The following is a 26,809-nucleotide window of genomic DNA, read 5'->3' as shown; positions in this document are numbered from 1 at the left end:
AGAACGAGCGGCGTGCATGTGTGGGTTTGGATTGACGTACTGCCACTGTAGTGTTGTGCGATTGCTTCATTTCTTTAAAGAAACAGCTTTATTCACCCTCTTGCTGAGAGTTAGACAAGAACGGCAACGCAGGTTTTGTGTCAGTAAAAGTTCATCCAGAGCCAGTTATTCTACAGCCTGCTATTTCTAAAGGTTAAGATTAAACAAATAAGATATGAATATGTTAATCAATCATCTGTGGAAGAGCTGTCACGTGGATTTTGTTATGTTTGAACAGAGCCAGACCTTCTATTTCCACTTTTCCATATTTACCGTAGACACACGAGAAATGCATCAGCTTTCTTATCTAGCTCTTGGCAAGAAAGCAAATTTCCCAAAATGTCAAACTATTTCTTGAACACCCTTTCATTGTTGCTGGGTCACGAAAGTACTTTAGACTTGTTTTCAGTGTTGCATCCAGCACGTGTAACAGTATTTGGTATAAAATTCGAATTCATTCAAAATCAAACATTTACTGTGTAAATCCAATAGACTGTGCCAGTGCGTTGATCATAGTTAAAGAGTGGTTGTCAGTTTGCCACTTTCTCAGCATGCAGGCCCGATGCTTCCAGCTGTTTTCATGGCCACTGACTATGTTTATGTAGCCTGTAGAAAGAAAGAATGACCAGTCTCATCTGTAATGAATGGTGATGAATCATCTTCAGACCTAAAAACGTGTCGTTTTGATAATCAGAGACACATTTTATTTTGTTGCTTTATACGTTAAAGCAGTTTTTGTTCTGAGTTGCTGGATCCCAGATGCACTCTGAAGGGTGTATTTCTCAGCAGAGTCTCCACAGAGAGGAGTGTGAGCCAGTGGCAGACAGTTGTTGACAGATCCCAGATGTGGATGTGTGTTGCCGTGGATGTTGTGCAGGGCAGCAGTGAAAAAGACACGTGTGCGCACCATTTAAGTAATTAAACATATATCCAGCCTCTCTGGAAGGTTCAGTACATTGGTTAATGTGATTTGCAAACACCACAAATGTGTCCAAGGTAAGAACAGCCACCTGCCTCAAACGCCCCGTCATAACATCTGTTCGGAAAGTTTTGTTTTTCTCTGCTGTTCCGCTTCTTCCCAGACAGAGGTCACCCCGTGGTGCTCACATGAGATCTATCCGTTCCGAAAGTGAAGCCTGCTGCTACAGAGGTGGCCGCGTCTGATGGATGACAATGATCATCTAACCTGACAGGAAATGCTTATATAACCTCATGTTATTATGCAACTTACAATTTGATCTGTTCCAGGATGTCCATTGATGATTCTTAAGTTTTCAGTTTCGCATTGTTGAAAGATCGGGAACATTATGAGGTGTCTTCCAGCCAAGACTCAGCTTTTTAGGGAAACGCATAAGCTCCGAGCAGGGACAGACTTCACATTCTTTGTCTTTCCCAGCACTCAGCTTAGTTTTAATGCCTCAACGCTCTAGCTCTTTGTCTCGCAAACATTTTATAGAGACATTTGCAGGGAGTGTTTTAAGTTTAGTTTTCTCCAGGAAAGAAATGACTGACATATTGTAGCATGCAGGTATTCCCACTTTTTCAGAGAAATAAGTACACTACAAATTCAGTGGAAGAAAGATCCTACCCACGCACCGAGATCCTTTCACTCCATTTGAGGTTTCATGTCAGACTCTGGACAGTAAGTAGCTTACACTCAGTGCAAATTCAAACCCAATACATTCATCATTGCCACTCATTATGGCCACTCAGGTCCAGCTGAGGAAAGCTTAGTGACAATGCTCATCTTTCTTGCGGAGTGCATTTATCTGGGAGCTGTTGTGCTGCTCTGCTGCACGCGTCCTTTACGTGGCATTGTCAGTTTGTATTTGTGTGCTTAACTCCGTATTTACTTACGCATTCAAGGTTTGTTGTCATTCCAAATCATGAGATACATTAAAGGGAACTAATCTTAGTCCTAGTCACAGCACAATGAAACAAATAGATCCATAAACCAGAGAATATACAATAAATCTAACAAAGAACAATAAAAGCTAAACGGTCTAAATGCAAGCGAGGATAAAAACAACAGAGCACTTTCACTTGACTTTTTTAGTTGGCTGGGGTGTGAGAACCAGGGGTGAGGTTTGCAGAAGTTGCAGATGTGTTTGTGTGCGTGATTGGAGCAGCAGAGACCCCCTAAGGATCCCTGTTGTCTTTGTCCTGCCAGATGTTTTCCAGCGGCCATATTCTTCTTTTAACCCCCTCTTTAGCAAACCCTTAAATCAGCCTTCAAATGAGCTGAGAGACAGGTGTTTACATCTCCTCCCCGCAGCATGAAGCAGAGCAGAGTATAGGACAGAGAAGAAGAAAAGAGCATAGCGGAGATGAAGGATGAAACGAATACAATAGGCTTCTGTCCAGAAATGTTCCGCTCACTCCCCACCGGACGTCCCCTCGCCTTTAAAAGAGATTAGCTTGCTGCAGTGCTGGCCGTGTGTCAGATTTATCAATTAATGTGCGTCATCGTTGTGTGAGGATCAGCACGTGTGGAGGTATTCCCTGACTCCCAGTGAACACACGGCTTTTGTATTTCTGCAGACCAGTAGGAGAACTAGTAGGCATACACCGACTTATCTGATGGGACTTTAGGAAAATAAAATGCGAAACCTTCACTGTTCCCACAAGTGGCGATGAATGAAAGCTGTTCACACATGTGTTGTTCAGGTCAACCTTTTGCTACTTAGCCAGTGTAAACAGAATAATTCTGGGTGCCTGGCAGCTGGTGTCAAAGTGAATGGGACATTGGGGGAGAAAAATCTGATAACATTCTTTGGGGGGAAAAGGGAACTCGTGGGCTTATTAGATAAACTAGCTGGCAGCCAAGACTGACCTGTGTTTAGCTGTGGCTGTTCAACAGCTCAAGGCGCAGCAATTAAGAGTGGGTTGTGAACTTTTCACTTTGGCCTGCGAAAACAAGGCCGGCTCACACAAGGCTGGTGCCTTTCAAAAGCTGCACGGCAGACGGTCGGAGAGCGATGATGGCTGTCGGCCATCTGAGAGGTCAGGAGTGAGGAAGTCAGAGGTCAGATTCTAGCTGAGACACCGCTAATGAGTCCATTCATTAAGCATCAAGTAATGCACAGCTGCGCTGAACGGGTTTCAGACTAATGTTGTTACTCAGACATTTAACAAGCCACTAGTGCGTCAGCGTCTTCTACTGTAAAGCACCTCTCACTGCTGCCTCCCATGTTTTGCTTTCTCTGAGCTAAAAAGAGCCATATAAGGTATAAGATAAAGCTTTTGATGTAAGCGCGCGAGTGCATGTCTGCGTCGTGATGCAGCTGTAAAACACTTGGCTGAGTTTCAGTCCGACGCTGTTGGTTCCTCTAAAAGTCGGACCAAAATCAATCATCTGTTGTTTACTTATATTTATATTGTTGTGTTGGTGTATTGTTTATTGGTATCATTTGTTTTATTCTGTTGAAATGATTTCTGCTGAGGAACGTCTTCACGGCGTAGCCTTGGAATGCAACGAAATAAAACTTCATTACAAGTAAAAGTTGAATATTAGAGAAAGGAACAGTATTTTTTTGTTGATACTCAATCATTAATATGGAGTCAGCGTTTAGAACATAACTTTACCATAGCATTTTGAAAGGCAGTGCTTCACTGCCCTCTCTGGTTGTTTTTGCGTACTCTAACAACTGTAATAAATGTGCTCTGTTGTGCTCGTACCACAGTTCTGAGCTGCTGTCCCTTCCCTCTTTCATGCTGGAGCTTTTGAACTATTTTATACGAACTATTTTTATGCTGTGTAGTTTAATGTGCTGCATAGTCACGGATCATGTTTGTAGAGAGGTGGCATTAAATTTAAATGCCGCCGCTTGAGAACAGCACAACAAGCTGTAAACACCACGCCGGCATATCGGCACCATACAGAGTTGCAGTGGCGAGCATTTCTCTTTACTTCTTCACGCGTGACATCGGTGTTCATGTGCTTATTCAGAACACTCGAGCAAAAAGTGAGCTTAAACTGCAGCGTCACAAGCAGATGGGATGAGATAGTCCTTTATTGATCCCACATGGGTGGTTATCAGGTGATGCAGAGTGGATGGGGCTGTTGCATGTGAAATGACGGTGGAAATAATTGAATTTAATCTAATTTTCAAAGCAGTTTTCAGTGTTGGGCTAATATAGCGCACATTATTATTATTATATTAAGTACAAATACCCCAGAGCTGTGATCTGTTGCAGTAGTATTTGTGTAAATGTATGTTGCCTATAAACCTTTCCCACGGCCGGCTTGTCACAGCAGGAAAAGCGCAGGTGAAATTAAGAACACAAATGATGGCTGAATTCCCTTTAGTGCCCCAGAAAGCCATGGCAGAGAACCAGTATTTGCAACAGCAGCACCTCCTCAGAATGGGATGCAGCCACCTGTGCAATTCCTTCAGTGACGTGGCAAATTGTCGTCCGTGAAAAATCTTCCATCCCCTCATGGACAAAGTTAAACCATTTGCCTGTAACAACATACTTCACTATATTAGCGCAGCAGAGTTTGACTGCCAGTCCTGTAGGACAAACAACAAAAACGGTGCCAATGCCACAGTTAACCACATTACGTTCTCACAAGGGAGCTGCTGACATAGTTCACGCACCTGCTCTTCATGCCCGCCGCCACAAAGCTACACACAGCCGCTATCAGACCCAGCCATTGATTAGCGTCAACTCGCATTAGCTGCGGCAGCAATGGCGCTAACTCTCACTTCTCTGTCTCCTTGTCACCCTGTAGTCGTCGGGCACCACTGTCATGGTGGACATAGCAGTGATGGGAGAAGCCCATGGACTGATCACAGACCTGCTGGCTGACCCCTCTCTGCCCCCCAACACCTGCACCTCGCTGAGGGCCGTCAGCAACCTGCTAACCACCCAGCTCACCTTCCAGCCGCTGCACCGGCCACGCCCTGCCCCTCTGCTTAACCCCAGCGATGCCTACATCTGCTCTGACTCAGAGGAGGGACCCGAGAAAGGAGAGAAGACATCCATCCACAAGGTAACCAAATGATTTATTGGTGAGATAAGCAGTACTAAGGAGCCGAGCTGTAAGCGAGGATATTTTAGAAGTCAGAAATGTTAATCAGAAGTTGTCAAGAGCCAGACACAAGACAATTTTATTTGGAAACAGCTGAAATAATCCTTAGATGGAAATGTAGTCCACCTTATTAAGGCCAAATGATTTATACACCATGCAGCGCTCCCCACACATGTTAATCTTTTAGCCCATGTTTCAGCTAATGAGGGCTTCCTGCTCTCAGAGCTTTTAGCATCAAATGAAGGAGTGTATTTTCATAGAGCTGAGTGAAGAAAAATAGAGCGCGTCTACTGCTCAGAGCACTGTTCTCCCTTTCATAGCCACAGCTGTGTCAACATGACAGATGTGCAGAGCCAAACAGTGTGTGTAAGTGGAGGCGAGTAGCAGAGGAGAGGCGACCTGAAGGTGAACACATTTCTCAAAAGGTTACGAAGAGGGACGAGTGTGCGTCAACAACAGTGGACCCCCACCACGATTATCCATCCTCAGCCATTTCCCGCTGTCTTGGTAGCCGGTGTGTGATCGATGGCTGCCACGCCATCAAACCACTCGCTTGCCTGACAGGTGTATTTTTACATCATCTGAGCTTAGGCTAAGACAAACTGCGCCTGTGGAGCAGGCAGCGAAGTCGCATTCATTTAGACTTTTCCTCCCCAGAGACAATGTGCCCAGCTCTAACTGCCCGAGAGGAGAGTAACAGAAGGAGTGAAGGTGGTTTGTGGAGGAGAGGAATGCCATGACTGTTTTTTTTTTTTCTGCCTGCAGACTAGTTTGATGTACACCGTCAGTACACGGTCTCATACTTTGCAAATAGAAACTGCATTAAAAAAAAAAACATCATTAATCATTAAACATGAATAGAAAAAAAACAAAACTACTTTTTCAAATTTACATTGATTCTTCTCTCTTGAACAGGAACCAAATCAATCAAATCAACACTGACAGCAGCAGGCATCTGCTTTTTTATTTTTTATTTTTTCATTTTTGCGTAGATGGCCTGGTTTTTACCCTGCTGTTGCCAACGGTAGTGGTAGTGTGTGTGTGTTTCTGTGCCACGTGTGTCTGTTTTTGGTTTGTGCCCACAGGGCTTTCATTAAAGAATGGGACTGTGGAGCTGCAAAATCGCAAATCAGGGACAAAAACTGATATTTTGATGCATGCAGTTTTCGGATGCATCATGCAAAACACACTGGCCATAATTTATTTAGTTATCATACACGACAGAGGTTTGTGGAGCTGTGTGCAGTTTTGTACACAGACAGTGCTTATCTGTACATGTACATATGAACTGATGGGCATGTCTACGTGAATCTAAGTCGGTGAAATATCCCCTAAAATGACCTAAACATCATTATGTATGGGTGTGTGAGCTAGCTCTCCGTCTATGAAGCCTTGTTGTGAATGGGCTCATTCAGGATTCTGAGGCAATCTTTACTAGGTCACCCTGCAGAGGACTGAGAGAGAGGGAGAGAGAGAGAGGGAGTTGCTGCCATGTTTAGCGCTGCTGTGCCAAACGGCTGCATGGCACTGAGCAGATGGAGGCATCACACGGGCACAGACCACTGGGAATCCCAGGGAAAGAGCACAGAAAAGACAGAGGGAATGAGATGAAAGAGACACAACAGAAGGAGATAGGCAGAATCTATATGATGGAATCAATCTGCGCACGGCAATACCAACAGTGTATCTGGTAATTTGCCACGAGGAACAGGTGCCAGCCAATATCCTCCATCCAGCAGTAACTGCGGTGTTGACTCTGTTTGGAGCCAGTAAAGACAAACTCATCAAATGTTCCCAGTCGTGGAAAACTTTCCAGGTGATCGCCTGCACCATTTGTTCCAGCTAGGCCAAATGCAGGAAAAACAACAGCCCCATCTTGATGATTCATTTGACTGGAGACAAAGTGAATAAGCATTAACCTTATCTCACAGGTGGGAGTGCTCTTAGAGCTTTTATCTAAATACAAAAGCAATTACAGTTGTGTTTTTATGACTCCGGCAATCACTCATTGGTTAAGATTTTATTCACTTTTAAAAGTGATAAGATAGCAGCGGTTACAGCGTGCATGCGTTTTCCTGTGTGTGTGTGTGTGTGTGTACAGCGTCTGAGGCGGAGTCTCCACCCTGGCCTTCTGAGGAGGATCTCGTCCACGTGGACCACCACCACCTCTGCCACAGGACTGCCCACCATTGAGCCCGGGCCCGTCCGAAGGGACCGCAGCGCCAGCATCAAACCCTACCATGAGTCACTCACCTGCAGGTACCCGAGCCACAGCTGAGGACACTTACACGTACACTTCCTTCATCTTTAGATCCTTCATTTTGTTAAGGCTAAGTGTCATTTTATTAATGCTTTTCTGTATGAATATTATATTTAACAAAAGGATTTATATCAAATAACGGCTTGAAGAAAAATCTAATTAGGTCCCACTTTGTGACATTGTTCTGTAGATATACATAACCACGCTACAAGCACTTTACAGTGGCGGCCACAGTAGGACACAGCTCTCTGAAGGTTATTCGGTTTTCCCAGCACTGTGGCTGTAGCTATACCAAAGTGTGAGTGAGCAGTAATGGCACAGCAGTTTGGAGAAGGATGTGTGTGCAATGGGAGCCAGGATGGAAATACGCCCCACAGGCGAACGCATTAACCTGAATAACTAAGACGCATCAACCCAGAGCACATTAGTGCTGAAGATAGCACGGAAACTCTGGCTACACACTAGTCACGGGGTCCGGCTGTAGATCTGGACGAATGTTATAGAATGGACAGTGTGTGGACTTATCTACTAGATGTTTTGAAGCTTTCTGTGCTTTTTTTTGCGTTGTTGTCGCACGAGTGCTGAGTAGCATGTGCGTGCAGACGGGGCTAATACAGAAGCAGTGAATGCAGTGCTGTTTTTTTCCATTAAGTCACACCGATGCAATAAATCTTGAATAAACTCAGGGTCCTAATTTATTAGAGTGGGTCTGATTAGTGAGTGAATTATTTAAGCACAATTTACTGTGATCAGTGCACAGATTGCATTCCTTACAATTACTTTGTGATTATTTCTGACATTATGTTTGGATTATCTAGAACAGCTCATTGTAAGTAATGTTGTTTTATGAATTTCAGAGAAGCAGAAAATGGGTTTTCAGCTTGAAAATCTTCCGCCGTGCATGCTCGCGTGTACCCGGAGATGAGTTATCGTGCAAACGGCATTTTCATAGTTTGCCGTGCACATGCACAACAGCACAAGCTCCCTGCTTTTAAAATATTAACTATGCCTCGACAAGAAAGAGCCTTTTGGTGTTTCATCTGCTTTATTCGGTTTCTCCCCCGTCGAGTTTGTGTCACAGAGCCGAAAGTCTTCTGATGGGGGGGCCAACGTTTGTCTGCAAAAACAGACGCTTCTGGGTGTCTCTGTGTCTCCGTGCTGTTTGGTGTGTGCCACGCTAGGAGGGCAGTTTCTTTTGGGTATTTTTTACATCTCATAGGTTTGTGTATATGTAATATTTTTTCATTTGTCAAAGCAGAACAAGTGTCTGATCTCTAATCTGAAAGTGCAGCTCGATTGTTAATGTGCGGAAGAACTTTTTAAAGCCACGTCTGATGTGTGACTCAAAGACACACTGAGAACAGCCCGTATCAGTTCAAACGAGACAGTTTTACCTTTGATAACCTTCGCTCACTTAGTTGTATTTAGACACAAATGTGTGTGCACACACACTGTAGATGAGCCTTCTTTCTCTCTTTTTTTGTTTCAGGCTTATATTTAAAAAAGACTTCATTCTCATGAAGATTAAGTTTCCAAATAACTAAACTATATATTATCATCTTCTAACTGTATGAGAAGATGTGAGTCAGCAAAGAGAATCAGCTTACACTTACATAACTCCTGGAACACTCAGTGAACTGTTATCTGAAAACTAACTTCTGCAAACTCCCTGAAACTTGATAACAATTGCTAAAACTAGGTGTTGTAGCTGCAAAATGAGGCATGACGCTGCAACTGCATGGTCTATTTTCCTCCTCAGATTGATTTAATTTTAGGGCAGTAGTTCTGGAAAAAGAAAATCCAAAAGAGTTGTCATGTTTTTTTTTTTTGTTTTTTTTTGTTCTATTCTGGAAAGCAAAACCAATTTCTGGGCAGCATTGCACTAAGCGGAGGTATCATATATTAAAAATTATTTAAAATAACATCTGTCTCAGTTTGTAATGTTGTTACAAGAAGGAAAAAGTCTTCCGGTCCTTTTAGTTTTAGCATATTTAAGTGTTTCTCGTTGTGAGATTGTTGTTGTTGTGAGACAGACTATGCCTTTGGCTCACGGTAGACTCACAGACAGCCTTCTTTCACTTTCGCTCACCTTCATCTGTTAATCACGTGGTTTTAGATTTAAATATCAGGTGCGGTAGTGTTTCCATAGGTTTTTTCTTTCTCCTTTCTAAACGCTTATTGAAGCGGGCAGATGAGTGTGCTGCTGCATCCATCAGGCCGGATCATATGACACATCCTCGGCACCTGCACAATGTATTTCGTCCTTGCCATTGTCGAAAAAGTGAAAAGACTCTTCTGCAGAAATATGACCTGCTCTAAGAAGCACCGCCATGTGATTTACTCTAGTCAGTAACTCGTCACCGCACAGTAAGGCTGTAGCCTCACTAATGTGCAATTTTACATTGTAATGATTATTACACATACACAATTGGACTTCAAACTTTGCAGCCAGTGTCTGTAGACAGTCATGTATTGCATCACAATGTGTATGTGTACAAATTTAGATCCAAAAAGAAGTTGCATTGTTCTAGTTGTGCCTGTCCTGAGCCCTGACTTTAGCTCCATCTAACACTTGTTGAATGAATCTCTCCTGACTCATCTACCTGCACTGTAACCTATGAAACCAATTTCACAAACGCTTGTCCGGCAGAGTGGGAGAATATCCTGGTAGCCAAGTTCCAAAATATGATGGAAAGCCTTTTCAGAGGGGCCGGTGTCTGAGCTGATGAATGCTCATGGTTTCATAGGTTTGGAATCAGATGTTTGGCTTCAGATAAGTTCAGATATTTAATATTTATTTTTTTTAAATCTTTGAAAACAAATTTACAATTTACTGTAACTTCAGGGTGTCAAGCAAGGTCATGTGTATAAATACGAAGCATGACAAAACAGCAGGTTGAATCATAGTAGGTATTATTTATTGTACAAATAAACTGAAAATGCCTTCCTTTTCCTGTAATAAGATTTTTTTTTTACATCTTGGTTTCAAAAACAGCAACATATTCCAGCTAAGAGTTTATCCATACTGAAATAATATATTTGAAATGTCTGCTGTTATTTGCCACACTGCCTTCTGTGCTCTGTTTTGCTTCGCGTCTCGGCCCCTCCACAGAACTGTGTGGGCCGCATCCGTCAGTGGCAGTGTGATACTTGAACTTGTTCTGTAAATGTAAGCACACCGAGCAGCTTCTGTACACAAAGGCCCGTCTCCTGGCCTTAAAACCTCACCCGGCCCGGCAGCCGGCCCCGGCCATGGACACTTATGGTGGTGTGAGTGTAAACAAACACCTGGGCCTCTCCCCAGTCACCAGTCAAACCCCCCACAATTAACACACACGCGGTCACAGCTGCTTCTTCTGGCACGGATTACACAGAAACAATTGAAGAGTACAGAGCGTCTCGGGGTTTCTTCTGAGCAACACTTAGCTTAAATTTAGGCGTGCGGCTCTTATTCAGATGCCTAAAAGAAAGAAAGTGGGCTTGTAAGGCTTCAGTGTTTAGCTACAAGACCGTCAAACTACTTGCTGCTGCTGGTGTCTTAGTTGTTGGCAGTCTGCGAACACATCACCTCACAAATGGACTTTCATGGAGCAGAAGTGAGTTTTTTTCGTTATTTATGTGCAATTGAGTGTATTAGTTTGTGCGTCTGGTCGTCCGCGCTGATATGTAATAACTCCTCTCTGAGATTGTTGGGAAAGAGGGAGGAGTGAGAGAACACATGGAGGGGAGGCTGGGAGAAAATGAACACATGGCTTCAATTGCCTTCTCTCTGCTCCATCATCAAATCTGTACAATCTTAATTAGGACATTAGGCTTCTTTTTTTTTCCCCTCCCTCTTTTTTTCCATCATGTCAGCCTTCAGTGACGTACAGCGTTAAGAAGAAATAACACCAACTTCAAAGCTGCAATATCGGCTTTTAATCAGACAGAGCCCGTAAAAAAAAAAAAAAAAAGGGCGCGATTGAATACCTTCCATTTCCCCCCAGTCCGGGCTACAGTGCCGTTATCTTCTTCACGTCATCTGGCTCGATAGTAGGTAGATTACTGGAAGCAGAAATAATAGCCGCTGTGTTTATCGTGGCTTGGACACTGTCCGTTTGGGCTCTGGACCAAAGGTAATCTGTCAACCTGCTGCGAGTGGTTGAGTTTAAAATCTGGGAGTAAACTTTAGCGGAGAGGGTTGCAGGCCGAGGCCAGTCAGAGCTCACTGCACGAAACACACGAGGTGGAGAGGTTGCAGGGCCGTTCTCAGTATTTCCTGCTGTAGGATAATTAACGTGATTAAGGCTCAGAGTTACAGTAAAATGCCTCAAGGCGTTATTTTAAAAAATGATGCATAAAACAAGAAACCAAATTTGATCCTTACATGATTAAAGCCTTGTAAAAAAAAAAAACATACAAATTTACCCTGACCCATAAAATGATGTTAATTTACTACTAATTTACAACTGATTTCAGAACAACATATTAATTTACTAAAATAGTTCATTCCTCCAAATTACATTTTATATTGACATAATAAGGAAGCATTTATTTTGCTCCATAAAAATATCAGCAGACACAAAGGGCCTGTACAGAACTACTATGCAAAATAAGTTTAACTCTTTTATTTTTTTTAAAGCAAAAGCGCCAAATACTCACAGTTCGAGTCCACTCAGATGTAAACAACCGATACGTTTATGTCCTTTGCATTAGAACTTGCACTGCATTCCTGACACACTAAAGAGTTAAATGTTAATCAAGGTATTGAGGAAGTAAATAGCAGAAAAACTGTTTAAAAAACTGTATCCATTTCCATTTTTAATACCTTTCCTACAAAAACCCTGCACCCACTTGAAGAAACAACAGCATAATTAATGTTTTCATGGTTGCTTTTAGACATTCACAGTATCTGGTTAGGGTCATGGAAAGACTGTGGTTTTGGTTATATAATAGAAAACTCCTCCCACATTTAATGCGTGATATTTAAGTAAAAACAACAGATTTTCTTTTTCTTTGCCTAAACGTAACCACACCGCAGGATACAGGCAGTAGTTAGGTTCTTCCCGAAGGCAAAACAAATTCTTGAAGATCACTTCCAGCAGACATGGTTGAAGCAAATACCTACAGGAATGTGTATTATGTCTTCATGCTGTACGTACATCTCACTGGGACAGTTAAATTACTGTAACTACAGCGCTAACCGCTGTAACTACACTGCTTTTAGCAATAAAAGCAGAGTCACTTGATACCTGACTGACAGATTCCTCGAGAGAAAATGGCCGGCCTCCTTATTTACATTCTGCGCTGAAGGCTCAATGTCAGTAGCCGAGGTTATTCTGCTGCATTAGCAGAATAGAAAAAGTGTTTGCCAGTTCTTCAACTTTCATTAAAAGTAAACCTTTTAAGCCAAGTGCTGCTGCCTGCCCAGACCCCCCTGACAATAATGTACTAACTGTTCACCCGCCAAACTATCAAACTATTTTATATTCCACACCTGCTAGGCATTAGACACAGTGGTCCAACCTGGCCACGCAAACACAACAGAACTCCCTTTGTTGGGGCCTCATGACCATTATGCTGGGTGGGTACGGCTCAAACGTGTTCCAGAAACACTTTATCAGAAGGAGATAGACACACTATGGGCCTTTGTGCTCCCTGTGACACCATGCTTTAACGGCAGGCATTTCCTGCTGAGAGAAGGCAGGTTTTACAACATTTAGGCAGAGGTATTTTAATTGGAACCACCTACAGTCTGACAGCGGCTTCAGTGGAGAAACATGGAAAAGCTGTTGAGAGCAGCTCTGGAAGCTCCCCGCGGTGTCACGCAGCTAACTAACCAGCGCAGGCCAGCTCCTCACGCAAAAGGCAACATTTGCTGTATGATTTACGAACCAGTCGATAAATGTGAATAGTTTCATCCGTGTCTAATGTGGCAGCGAGTTGCTCCTGCCGCTGACAAACTGATCTCGAACAGGGTGGGCTCAACTTCTAATGAGTCATTTATAACAGCGCCAGAATCAGCAACTGTTTCAGATTTGTTTTGTTGTTTATTCCCATTGCATTGTGTTAATGTGTGCATCCATTAGGTTCATTAATGAGTACTTTTTTGAACCATCTGCACACCGTCTCTTTCATGTGGGGACAGCACAGTAGGAATCCCATTAAGTTCTTTTTTTTTTTTTTTCCCTGACAACTTCTGCTGACTGGTTAGACATCAAAGACAGATGTAGTAAATGGCATTATTCCCACTTCTTTGGCGCAGCTACAGACAGCAAAGTCTCGCACATTTTGTTTTTGTACGAATGCACGTGCGTTATTCTGTATTTCTGTGCCCCACGTGTTTTTTCTGAAATATTTTTCAAATATTTTGTTCTGCCATGTAAAAGTTGTTGAGTTCTTTGCAAAAAAAGAAAAAAATGTCATCTTATCCTCCAAAAACTTTAAAAAAAAAAAAAAAAAGATTCTTGAATTTGATTAGTGCAGTAACGCTCGAGGATGTAAATCTCATAGCGGCGGATAAAACCAACCCTGGCTTTATATTCCTCACCCTCCAATGTAATGATTTACATATGTTATGGACTTGTTTTTTCTCCCTAAAAAGGATGTGGATCCCCACAATGTGACTGCGTAACGAGATTTATGTCCCCGCAACACGATTTGTACAAGCACACCCACACACAGTAGTTAAAGATGGATATCATGTACGATGAAGTCAGAGAAAACACGTCTTCTTTCATCTAACTAACAGTAAAACTTTTTTTTTCTACAGTTGTGGGAGACCATACATCAAACTGAGCCATGGTGAGGGTTCTATAGACAAAGGAGACAGGATACCACGATCAGGTATTCTCAAAGTCTTGGTTATTTCAATAATTTCTGCTGCCTCCAAGCAGCAGAGGGAGAGTGTTGTGCTTGTAGGCATAAATCACTGTTTTTCTCTCCCCCTGATACTTTCTGTGACCACTGTAATGTGCTGATGTAGGAGTTTAATGTATGCATTAAACATATACAATACGCTAGTGAAAAAAAACCAAAAAAAAAACAAAGGCTCTTGGTTCAAAATGTCCCTTTATTTCCATTTTTGGTTCTCTACACACAAAGGGACAAACTTAACATTGGCCTCACACACTGTAAGACTTGCTGTGAGTAAGGCCCCGGCAGCAATCAGAGATGCTCTGGTGTTAATGTACACAGTGATCACTATCTCTGGGACCTTTACTGTGACAATTACAGAAAATAATCTATTATAACAAGCCAGGATTAAGGGAAGTGGATTTAGCGGAGAAGTAAATCCAACACCCCGAGACACCTGATGATACACATCAGTTTAAGGAGATTAACTGTGGATTTTCCCCCAGGGCCGCAGCGTGACATCTCTTTGTTTTTCCTTTCACTAGCGGAGGACCAAGTGGTCGTGTCATCGGACTACGACAGCACCCACGAAGCCAACCACAGTGACAGCAGCGATGTAGCACATACATGCACAGAGGAAGACGCAGAGGACGGGAAAACCCCGTCCCAGAATGTAATCCTCCACACATTAATACCTCCGGAGGTAAGGCGAGGCAGAGCGGCCGTCACGTTAGTACGAGCCCCTGCACCCGTGCTGATCACCACTCACCATGGGCCACTTTTTACAGGACAAACCGATTCTGGCGCCAGAACCGTTATTAATGGAGGACTTGGAGCCTTTGATGAGTCAGCTAAACAATTGGAACTTCCCCATATTCGACTTGATGGAAAGGACCAATGGGAAATGTGGACGGATCCTCAGTCAGGTGAGAACACCTGAGAGCATCAAGGAGTAATCACAGAGAATGAGCGCAACTGTTTACTGCTGCATTCAAGCCTGCGCCCTTTGATGCAGGTCTTCCCCTCTCTCTCCCAATCACTTCCTTTCTCATTACAACCTATCAAATAAAAACTACAAAAAGTATAGCCATAAAACAAACTCCATACAAACTACTCAAATACATTGTGCAATAATCTTCGATATGAATAGAATATATTTCTCTAAAATAAAACACTGTTGTTCTCTGTTCACTGAAACACTTATGATGCAAATTACCAACGCCATGTGACGTTCACAGACCCTCTGACTGTTTGATTTTTGTGTTTCAGGTATCTTACAGGCTCTTTGAGGACACTGGCCTGTTTGAGACTTTTAAGATCCCTGTAAAAGAATTCATGAACTACTTCCACGCTCTTGAGAATGGTTACAGAGACATACCGTGTAAGCTTGAACGTCTTAACAGCTTGTTGTTACTTTTTTATTTCGTGTCCCTATAATCCTGCGCACAGCTGTGAAAATGAAATCTGCCACTAGATGGAAGCGTCATACAGTCTTTCTAGTGATGGTCATATATGAGCGTATGCTGCCTTTATGTTGTTATGGCACATGAGCAGTCCGACAGTACACCCTGGTGGTGGAGATCACACACACACATACGCACACGCTGAGCAGACTTTGTTTCCTTTCAGATCACAACAGGGTCCACGCCACAGATGTGCTCCATGCAGTCTGGTACCTCACCACGCAGGCTGTGCCCGGCCTGCCCAGCCTCATAACTGACCACGGCTCTGCCAGTGACTCAGGTTTGTCGATCAGCACATGCATGCGGACATTTGCATGTCCTGGGGGTGCTGCAAAGTGTGTTAGAAGTTGTTGGAGGCAAGTTAAGTTGACCCAATACCTTCTTCATATGTAATTTATGACAATAAATGTTCTAAACGTCGGCCAGACTTTTTTTTATTCTGAGTTTTTCATCTCCCTCCAGTCTCACTGTGAGCCATCTCATTAATGTCAAAGCATCAAACCTGCAGGAGTGTGTGTTCTTATCCTCCTCACAGTTTGTCTTATCTTACTCAGGCTTTTGGCACTTGCATTTACGTGCCAAACACTATTTGAAGTTGAGAACAGCATGAAATCGCACCCAGATTAGAGTTCCCTCTTACCCATATTTCCATAACCTCATTTGTATGCCTTACTAGGGCCATCCCTTTGATCCACATATAAGTGGATTTGAATGTTGAAGTGTGTGTATGTGCTCTAGAGTTCTTGTGTGTGTGTTTCAGCATGTGCACATGAAAGTGCGCATGTACAGTATGTGTGTTGTGTGAATCCTGCCACCCCGATCTTCAGCCTCCTCACTTTGTCTGCTTCCTTGCGGCTAGACTCCGACAGTGGAATAACACACAGTCATATGGGCTTCCTGGTTTCAAAGACCTACACTGTGTCAGAAGATGGTTATGGCTGCCTGTCAGGCCTCATACCTGCTCTGGAGCTCATGGCCCTTTACGTGGCAGCTGCAATGCACGACTACGATCACCCAGGCCGGACAAACGCTTTCCTCGTGGCCACCAGCGCCCCACAGGTACCCATGCCGTTCAGCCTACATAATAGAGGAGTTTAAGCTTGTTTTTTGGATATACCATGGGCTGGATGACTGAGAACCTTCACAGATATAAGTAGAAGATACTGGCAAAGCTCAACAGTGACAGTAACTCCTTTTTGCTTGTCAGACACTGAAAGGTCACAAGCTCTAAATCTACTAAATTTAACTAAACATGACACTGAAAGAAACCTTATCTATGAGAGAATACAAATGCAGGCTCTAATTTCCTCTACAATAGTTTGGAAGTATTATGTGGATTCTCCTATTCATATGTAAACAGTGCAGTCATATGTTTTACCTATACTGTCACTTTTTACACTTTTAGTACGTTTTGCGTGGGATTGTTGGCTTTGTCAAAAGACAATTTTTACACATGTTTTTGTAAAGTGCTCGTGTGTTTGCAGGCAGTGCTCTACAACGACCGCTCCGTCCTGGAAAACCATCACGCTGCCTCGGCCTGGAACCTCTTCATGTCACAGCCGGAGTACAACTTCCTGGTCAACCTGGACCATGTGGAGTTCAAACGTTTCCGCTTCCTGGTCATTGAGGCCATACTGGCCACTGATCTGAAGAAGCACTTTGACTTCCTGGCGGAGTTCAACGCCAAGGTATTCTAAAAATGCTTTTACAGTAAATATTGGAAAGATGTGACCTTTAGAGGTGGAGAGTTTACATATAAGGTGTTTTAATAGTGAGCTTCGCGGAAAGAGAAATGGTGGTTTTCGAGGAACAGCTCTGTTTGTGTAAAACACTGCAGCACTTCTCATATGCTCAGCTCAAGTCAACAGCACAGAGCACCCTGTAGCTTTTCAAGAACTCATTCGAGTGCAGACAAAATGTTGGCCCTGTGTTGGAAGGTCTTGGGTTTTTCCATTGTGAGCATTAGTGCGGTGGTGCCGTTCGACGGCCAGGGCCCTGTCAGCCTGTCAGCTAACATTGAGCCCGCTGGCCTGGCAGCAAAAGCAACAACGATGTCTCTCACATCGCCCAGTCCTCTTCCTGGAAGTGAATTAGCCTTCTGTGAAGTACCCATTAAGTACTGCACTTGATCTCCCTAGCTTCCTGAACTTCTCCAGATCCAAAGCTCATTAAGAATAACTGGAGATAAGGAATTCTTCGAAACAGTGCTGAGACTAACATCGTTGTATTTGAGTGGTGCCTTATCTCTAGAAATATATTCATAAACATATTCATAACATCACCCCAAGATTTAAGTACTAGTTAAAGCTTAGACATACCATAGTTGGTCATACCTTCTTTAAAGCACTGTTATTGTAACCTCTACATTTTTATATAAAGACCATTCCATCCTGAGAAAAAAATAAATATTTGCTTATGTTACTTTTACAAAACCGTCAAGTCATTATTTTCTTGTTTCATCCTAAGTGCATTCCAGTCTCACTGTAATGTAGATATAACTACAAATCAGCTGATCAGTGTCATCACATTTACTGGAACTGAACACATCAAAAGCTGGGTCTGCCATGTCTAATTATGCTAAATGTCAGAATATGTATTTGTTGATCCTCCCAGGTGGGTGATGATCCATCTACAGGTATCGACTGGTCCAACGAGAACGACAGGTTGCTGGTCTGCCAGATGTGCATTAAGCTGGCTGACATCAACGGCCCTCTGAAGTGCAAGGATCTGCATCTGCAGTGGACAGAGGGCATCGTCAACGAGTTCTACGAACAGGTCAGTGAACCGCCTTTGATGGGAGCTATGGCCTCTTTTGTGTCTGCTAAACTAAAGATCAGAGTACCGTCATGTTTGTGTGCAGCAACACAAATCCAGCAGCGCAATCCAGGTCAGTGGTCACGCAGTCTACCTGTCAGTTGGGATTCCAGCTGAATATTTCCAGCTTGGGTGTTCACCTAACAATCACCTGTCTGAGGTGATTTTATTAAGAAATATGTGAGGTTTGGTAAACAGGTACAAACATCAGCATCACACACGAGCTGCATATTTGAGTTGCTGTTAAATGTAAGGCATTCGTTTCAAGTTTGATTGCATTCTATATTTTCTTTCAGGTCCCTGATTCACATTAAAACCAAAAGAAATCAGCAATGATCTGTTGATACTAACAAGAATGTCCTGTATCAAAAAGCCTACATTATATTTTACATACACTCTCCTACCAAACGGGGCAGAGGGAGAGAGGTTATATGTTGTTAGTAGACATTTTAGATGAATGTTTCAACTATTTGTGTTTCTTGTAAATAGCAAGACACCTTTATGAGTTGACGTTTCTCTGACCCATGTCTTCAGTTATGTTCCATTCCAGGTTTGCTAAGCCCTGTCTACAAGAAGAGCTAATATGACAGCAGAGAGTAACAGCTAAAGGCTTAGAGGCTTCACTGGAGCTGGTTAACATCTTTGTTTATGAGTCTTTCTCGTGCAAATCATGACAAAATGTTTCTCTCAGTTATAATTTAGCTTTTTTATTTTATTTTTTCAAATCAAAGTGTTTCTTTGGAACACGTCTTAAATCTTTGAAAACATAAGGCCATAAACTACAATCCTTACCTCTTACTATGTCAATTCTAACCCTAAAAGTGACATAATTATAACTTTAACCCGACAGCCAAATTTAAAATCTTAATCTTGATCCGATTAAAAATGCACATAACACACACTGCTCGCAATGGTTTAAGGTAAAGGAAATAAAATAAAAGAATCCTTACTGGAAGTGTGTAGTGAGTTTTGCATAAATTCTTTCTATTTGACCTCACACCCAATTAAAGCAAGTACAGATTCAGAAATATAATCCTCCCTTTTTTTTTCCGCCATGTAGACTTTTGTCAGGACGTCAGGAATAATTGGTTTAAACCCTTTAATTCATTTTTGCATTCGGTGCCTCTGACCTAATGTAGTGAGATAGAAAAAAAAAAGTTCTAAGATCATGACAAGATTTATTTGTTCACTTGGGGATTCTATTTTCTATCTTTCTTTGAACTTTATTTTCTGTCACTTTATAACTGGAGACCAGAATACTCATATTTTTTCCATTTCTACCGATGTCCCATCTGTTCCATATCATATACCATAAATGTATTTCATACTTAATTTACAGCCATTCCTCTTGTGGACTTTATGTAAGCTGCCAACAATATTCCCTTAACACAAAATATTGTCATAGAAAATACACTGCTGTACATTCCTCTCGATTAGTATTTCATTTTAGATAAGATAACCATACATTAACATTTTAATCACATGTAAACAAAGAACAGTAGAGATTGAGTTGTATCTTGTAGACTGTGGTGGGCTATATGATAATATGGGCTAATGATTCATGCAGTATAAGCTGTGTGCCTTGGATGCCTGGCTTCACTGTTAGCGTAATCCTGTGCCATCGTGGCCTAATTTTTATGTACAGTGCTGCAGCAGCAAACAGAATCTAACCATGCCTTCAGCCTAGTGCCACCCCCTGAATGACCTTTGTTACAGTATGTCCTCTTGGCGCTGAATGCCGGTTAATCTCGACTAATTGCCTCTGGGTCAATTAGAATATGCTCAGGCCCTTATGTACCCCGCTACTTCAGCTGGGTGACGCAGCCTGCTTGTTACGAGCCTCTCTGAGGTCTATTGGGGGAAGACACAGATTGCAAGAGCTGCGCAGGAAAAAAACACTCTTCAGTGACAATGGCTTTAGTGATGCTAGATGTGGTGACGCAATCAGGGTGCCCGGGCAACTGTAATTCAGGTGGAACGGCAGCCTCTGATTACACACGTCAGCCTTGAAAGTCCGATGCCATTGAACAAAGACAGCCAAAGCAGTGTATTTACAGTGAAGAGTGTCTTCAGCCATGTACACAATGCATACACAAAGCACACGCACAAACGCTTCGTCATGAAGCACTAGAACACATGTTGACAGACCCTCGTGGATGAGGTGCACTCACATCCTTTCTGACCATGATGATGGTGTATGAAATATGATCTGGATCTGGTCTTTATACGACATTTATACACTGGATAAATCTTCTGATGTGATGGAAAACTATGAAACCAGTTCACTTATATTCATTTGGATAGCCCCGTTAGAATACACCTGTATCCACAACATCCATTTGTTTAGGATGTAGTCATGGTGACAGCAGGATCTCAGATCTTGTTTTTCCTCCGTATATGTCGGCTCAGCAGCCACGAAATTCCATCAAATTGAACAAATCTGAAATCTGGCCTTTTGATGAATCTCATTGTGCGCCACATTAATATCTTGCTGCTCTGCAGGATTAGAGGTATATCTGCTGTACACTGTATGGGATGACACTTGGGGTCAGTTACCAAGGCAACCAGGAAACCTTGCTATAGCTGTTGTTCCACTCTATACAGGCGTCATAGACAGCACACATGCTGGGCTTTTCTTTGGGCTTTTGTGTAACATGGACACATGGACTCTGTTAAAATATTACTTGCTTCATTTACAGTCTAGAGGCTTTTGGTGATATTTTATTTTACGACTGATAAAGTCACAAGGAAATGGCTTTAAAACCGTTTCTGATGCAAAAGGCACCAACCTAAACATTCCTACACTATTAAGTGTCAAATCCATGTATTACACATCATTAAAGTGACAAATGTTGCCATTTCACTGACCTAAAGGACTCATTTCTTTTTGAGTAGCATGAAAGGTGAAGCGTGAGTCACTCCATCTCTTAGGATTCTTTCATTCCCTCGTGTCTCATGCTTGCTCTAGGGTGATGAGGAGGCCAGCATGGGCCTTCCTATCAGCCCCTTCATGGATCGAGCAGCGCCACAGCTGGCCAAACTCCAGGAGTCGTTCATCACACACATCGTTGGGCCTCTGTGTAACTCCTATGACTCAGCCTACCTCATGCCTGGAAGATGGGTGGAACCAAACCCAGAGGCAGAGGAGCCAGAGATCACGGAGAATGAGGAGGAGGAGGAGGAGGAGGAGGACACTGCAGAGGAAGACACATCCACCAGCTCAGAAACATCACGTAAGCATTGCAGTCTACAACAAAGCTGTAGCAGCTGCACAACCGTAAACTGGAAGTGATCAGAAACGTTTAGACTAAAATGTCTTTTTCCATTCATTTATTTTAAACGAATTTAATTCTGTGTGGATGTTATCATATCCATCTTTTTTTACATTTACAGTTCTGATAACAGCAACATTAAGAAATGGTTTCTCCACTGAGTGATTGTTGTGGGTTATTGTGATTTAAAAGACATACAGTTCAACATTAGATTACACCGACCAGAATGCAGAATGACACCAATAACAACTTGTTGGAAAGCCAGAGGGAGGTGCCGTTTTTTATTAAGCTTCTAAATCAGCCTAGTAGTACATGTTGTTGAGTGTATTTATAATTTATTCATCATACTGCATTTATCTCCCACATATTTAATATTTATATTGAAAAGAAAAGAAAATGGAAATTTGAAAGTGGTGGATAATTATGAGGAAATGTAAGTCAATAAATAATGCAGTAGCTTGGCCAATGTATTATTTGCAATCCGACATATATTTGGGTTTTTATTTAATATTTTTAGTTTAATTAACAAAATAACAAAACACAAATGCATATTAAAGGACCAGTGTGTATAATTTAGTGGCCTCTAGTGGTGAGCTTACAGATATCTACCAACTGAAAACATCTCCTTCCACTATAAGCATGAGTGCTGGAGAACTTATAGGGGCCAACACTAGTTAGTGGTTACTGAACATTTCAGTATGTGTGTAAAGTTAAAATCAAGTCCCATATATTTTTCATGCAGAGAAAGCAGCTACCAAGAAGAGGAGGAAAGTCTTCTGCCAGATAACCCAGCACCTGCTGGACAACCACGAGATGTGGAAGAAGGTGATCTCAGAGGAGGCCCAGAAACAGGGCCAGGGAACAGAATCTGTCCATTTAAACAATGTAGCTGAACCAATTCTGGCTATTCGCGAGGAGGAGGAGGAGTCCGGCAGCAGAGAGGAGCTGGTAGAAGGAGAGGATCCAGAAGAAGAGGTGGAGGAACCAGAGTGGGCTGCGTCTCTGAAGGAAGACTGTAAACCTTCAGAGGAACTAAAGGAGGCGGACCCACAGTGAAACTGCCCATGACATCAGTCAGGACAAGGACGTGAAGAAGAAGTATTACTTTTTTTCTTACCCTATCAACTGACTCCTGTTTTTGCCAGCACATCACTTAGACACAACACTGTAGATGTTTGGGAAATGTGTGCCTATACAGAAAAAAAAAACAGGGTGGGAAAATCTGTGCTTTACACATTTTATCTGAGTATGCGGTTTCACCAAACATTTAAAGGAGCTTTCCATATTGCAATACGGGATTGTTCGTGTACTTTGGGATACAGACTCTTTTGCTACTGTCAAGAGAAGAAGAAGACTGGTTGCACAGGCTTCGAGCCAGTGTGGTAACACAGGACTGCAGACATTGCTGCCAATTTATACATAATTATTTTCTGAATGCAGTTATATATAGACATCACAGTTACTTGTACTTGTGTTTTCAATTCTAGCGTTATTTTTGTGGCCTCACCGGGGGCCGTGATATGTTTTATTTTGTATACATGGATTATAAAGGGAGTCAGACAGATGCGGAACATTGGGATAATTTTCCTCCTTTCAACTTCTGCCAAAATAAATCAGTCACCCCTGGGCTTTAACATACAGAATCAAACACATGCTCATATTATCTGTGTTTGTTGCCAAATTAAGTACCATTATGTGGAGTCATATTGTTTTAACACAGAGATTTGGGGCTCATCGCTCTTTGTATGTCCGTATGTGTGTGCCTGTTTGCTTAAATGAATTCTTTTATATGAACAACCCCCACCCCCGTAGAGGATACGGATGAATTCAGCTAATTACTGAGTATTTGTACAGTGAATAGATGTAAACAAGCCATCACCTCCACTGACAAGCAGCATTAGGTCATATGAAACAAATATGTCCTAAATACCTGACACAAAGCATACACAAACACAGCTAAAATGTTAGGGGAATATCAATAAAGCTGGAAATCATTCATTCGAAACATTACAAAGTTATTTTAGTTTATTTTAAAAGGGCCACATGTAGACTAACCATGTCATTTGTCTTTCCTATTCATTTACGACTGTGTTTGGACTCAGTGCTCTGTATTATAATCTATGCTCACTGATCCTATTTATATAAAAACCTCCAAATGATGCTGATCTCCAACCCTCAGGAAAAACGTCAGCTGTTTAAATTCAAAGTAAACACATGTATCACTCGTCATGAACGTTTAAAATGCACAAAGGTACAAAACAATTTTGAAATCTCTGTCACCCCGCCCCAGTTTTTATTCTCTGTGATCTTTGCATAGTGAATCTGTCTGATTCCTCTCCTGGCGTCTCAGGGAGACATTCACTCTTAACAGCAGGCAGCAGTCCAGAGTGCATTAGTCGGACGCAGCTCATGCAAACATAAATCACATCTGTTATGGAGATGATACATGACCAAATTATTCTGGAGAATTTAGTGAGAAATTATTATTATTTTTTTTTTTTTTAACATACAAAAAAAATGTAGTTTTGAATATACTGAAGGCTGATAAAAGCTATTTTGGCAAGTTTCCAACATCAGCCAGTTGTGTGTCAGGTGACCCGTCTACAGCTCTAAATATTCTCACGGCTGTAGGAGCCAAAATAATTCTCTTAAACTATTTTGCTGTCATTCAATTTCTTGTCTTGAATAAAAACCTGTATACTGCGGATTACATTAGAAAAACACATTCATTAACTGCGATAACATTAATGGCTATTTCACTCTTCAAAACATGAAATGAGTAGAAGTCCCCTCACCTACACATCACCCAGTCCTTGTACATTTCCATCCACATCGTTCCTAACAATTAATGTACCATCTCTTTATAATGGTGGAAAATAACTGCATGTGTAGTAACATTACAATCACTGTGACATTTTTTATTTTATTTTATTTTTTTAAAGAGAATGACAATGTTACTTTTAGTGATGGGTTAGGGTTGAAGTCACATAATAACTTTCACCTTAAATAAAGCCATAATTACACATGGAGTTTCACATCGGCTTAGAGTAAGATGCCGAAATGCCAACTTTCCTTTAATTGCTGTAATCTACATAAAAAGGCGACCACAAATAAAAGAGACAGTGAGTAGGTCTGGAGTTGAATTAGCGCTCTACACTGAGTTCAGTGTGGTTCAGGCCTCCTTCACGAGGACATTGGTGCCATATGTAACAAATTATCTAATGCTAATCTTGTCCGGTTCTTGTGACCTACATGTAAATCTGAATCTCCCATGGGCTGCAATCTCATGCCCCATAATCACATTTATCTAAACTGGTCTTCAAAAAGCCAAACAAAACACTCGCTTCACTGGTTTGGTTAAAATCACATCTTAAGATACGGACATGTAGAACACCGCGTCCCCGTATCTGTTCCTGCGTTAACACACTTTGTTGCCACACAATGTTCCTGGCTGTAGTGAATAGCTCATCCAAAATAGCTGCCCTGTCTCCGCAGCAGAAGAAGGAGGCCACACACAAGCTCAGTTAATTGCTTGACCTACACAGTCCCTATATCAGACGAGAATTGTTAGAGGTCAGTGAATCAGAACAAATGACTTACTTTTTCTTTTTTTTTTTTGGGCCTCAAATGGTCTTGTGTAGCTTCGCCTCCTGTATCTTATATACTTCTCATTTCTGTGTGTCAGTGCATTTCATGCCAAATGAGCTGTAATCACAGTTGCAGAAATAGCTGACACATTTAATTTAAAGTTTGAATAACCTGGTTAGATGAGATGAAAGCTCATCTAATTATCTAATTAGAGAAACTAAAGTGCTTTCTTTCATTTCTGTTATGTAACTCTCATACAATTACATAATTGCGCCACCTCCAAAAACTCCTGCTTTGTGAATGTATATAAAGTTTAGTATACAGCGTATGTGCACGGGCAAGAGAGTGCGTGTTTGTCTCTGTGTGTATCTTCCACCGGCCCCTCTAATGTGACTCTGTCCTGTATTTAGTTATCTCGTACTGTTGCTTGCTGCTTTCCTTCACACTGGTGAAGTAATGAAGGGAAAAGTGATGCAAAGAGTAGTTCTCCAATTCTTCACAGATACTCAGATGAAATTATTATTCACAGAAGGTCCTATAGCATATTCCTCCTTGCGCTTCCTCTTTGATCTGAGTGCTGCTCGCAGAGCATTCATCGCATCTCTCATCTTTAAAGGCAATTGGATTCTGTCCACCATGTTAATTTGGTGATCTAATGTTTTATTTTTAGAGTGGATGACAAATTCATTTTGCCCCACAGTCACATCTGTCTCAAATCAATAATAACATTTGAGCTGATACCAGTTCTTTTTTTTGTCTTAACTTGTTTTATTTGATGCGTATTCACACATGTAGAATAACTGTAACCATGGGAACCAAACAAGCTTTACAATTGTGTAAACTAAATGAGTATTTTTATATAGTTGACACATGATTAAATAATTAATTGCTTTCTTCTCACTAGTACCTTGCACTTACCACATGTACTACGGAAGAATATGTCCAAATACACAGTATTTGTGAAAGTAAAATAATTAATTTCCTTGCAGGTCGATGCTCCATTTTGTACAATATACATAACTATATGCTGTACAGTAAAGAAATTTTAAAACTACAAAAACTCTTTTAGATATACATTATTTATTTTTACCATTTTGTAATTTAGACACTATACTGTAGCTCCAATATTGCCAGACTTACTGGAAGTGCCTATATTGGTATTATGTATCATACAGTGAATATATTTGATGATCATTAGACGTTGTCACAAACTGAACCATGTGGATGTTGTAATGTGAATACATTGAATTACAAGCTAACAGTTTCTGTGGTATCCTTGTGTCCGTGTTTATTTATCATTTTCTGAACAAATCGGACCTACTGAAATCTGTAGCTCAAGGTGCATCATGACTAGATTTCCCAGTAAGTTCTGCGTTCTTCCCCATAAACTTGTTCGTGCTCAGACAGAGCTCTTGAACCACAAACGCAGCTTTATCCGTTGCCATTAGAAGGCTGTCGCTCTGAAGTCCATATGTTTCACATTTGAGATTGAATTTGGCAAATT

At 41.7% G+C, this 26,809-nt stretch overlaps 1 protein-coding gene across 1 annotated transcript in view; it reads left to right on the top strand.

Moving 5' to 3' along the window:
* Positions 1 to 23,823, top strand: part of LOC311495976 (cGMP-inhibited 3',5'-cyclic phosphodiesterase 3A-like) — a gene marked incomplete at its 5' end in the record, with an annotated part of 63,535 nt that extends 39,712 nt beyond the window's left edge. The window contains 12 exons of the mRNA XM_084555677.1: positions 4,775 to 5,035; positions 7,176 to 7,333; positions 14,086 to 14,159; positions 14,714 to 14,871; positions 14,957 to 15,094; positions 15,438 to 15,549; positions 15,798 to 15,911; positions 16,491 to 16,690; positions 17,116 to 17,319; positions 18,245 to 18,406; positions 21,414 to 21,678; positions 22,460 to 23,823. Of these exons, the coding sequence (XP_084411803.1) occupies positions 4,775 to 5,035; positions 7,176 to 7,333; positions 14,086 to 14,159; positions 14,714 to 14,871; positions 14,957 to 15,094; positions 15,438 to 15,549; positions 15,798 to 15,911; positions 16,491 to 16,690; positions 17,116 to 17,319; positions 18,245 to 18,406; positions 21,414 to 21,678; positions 22,460 to 22,773 (2,160 nt within the window). The 3' untranslated portion in view covers positions 22,774 to 23,823. The remainder of the gene's footprint in view (positions 1 to 4,774; positions 5,036 to 7,175; positions 7,334 to 14,085; positions 14,160 to 14,713; positions 14,872 to 14,956; positions 15,095 to 15,437; positions 15,550 to 15,797; positions 15,912 to 16,490; positions 16,691 to 17,115; positions 17,320 to 18,244; positions 18,407 to 21,413; positions 21,679 to 22,459) is intronic.
* Between the last annotated feature and the right edge of the window lie 2,986 nt (positions 23,824 to 26,809).

Source organism: Chelon labrosus (assembly GCF_963514085.1).
Source record: "Chelon labrosus genome assembly, chromosome: 11".
In the NCBI taxonomy this organism is placed as follows: Eukaryota; Metazoa; Chordata; class Actinopteri; order Mugiliformes; family Mugilidae; genus Chelon; species Chelon labrosus.
This window is presented reverse-complemented; position numbering and strand designations above follow the sequence as displayed.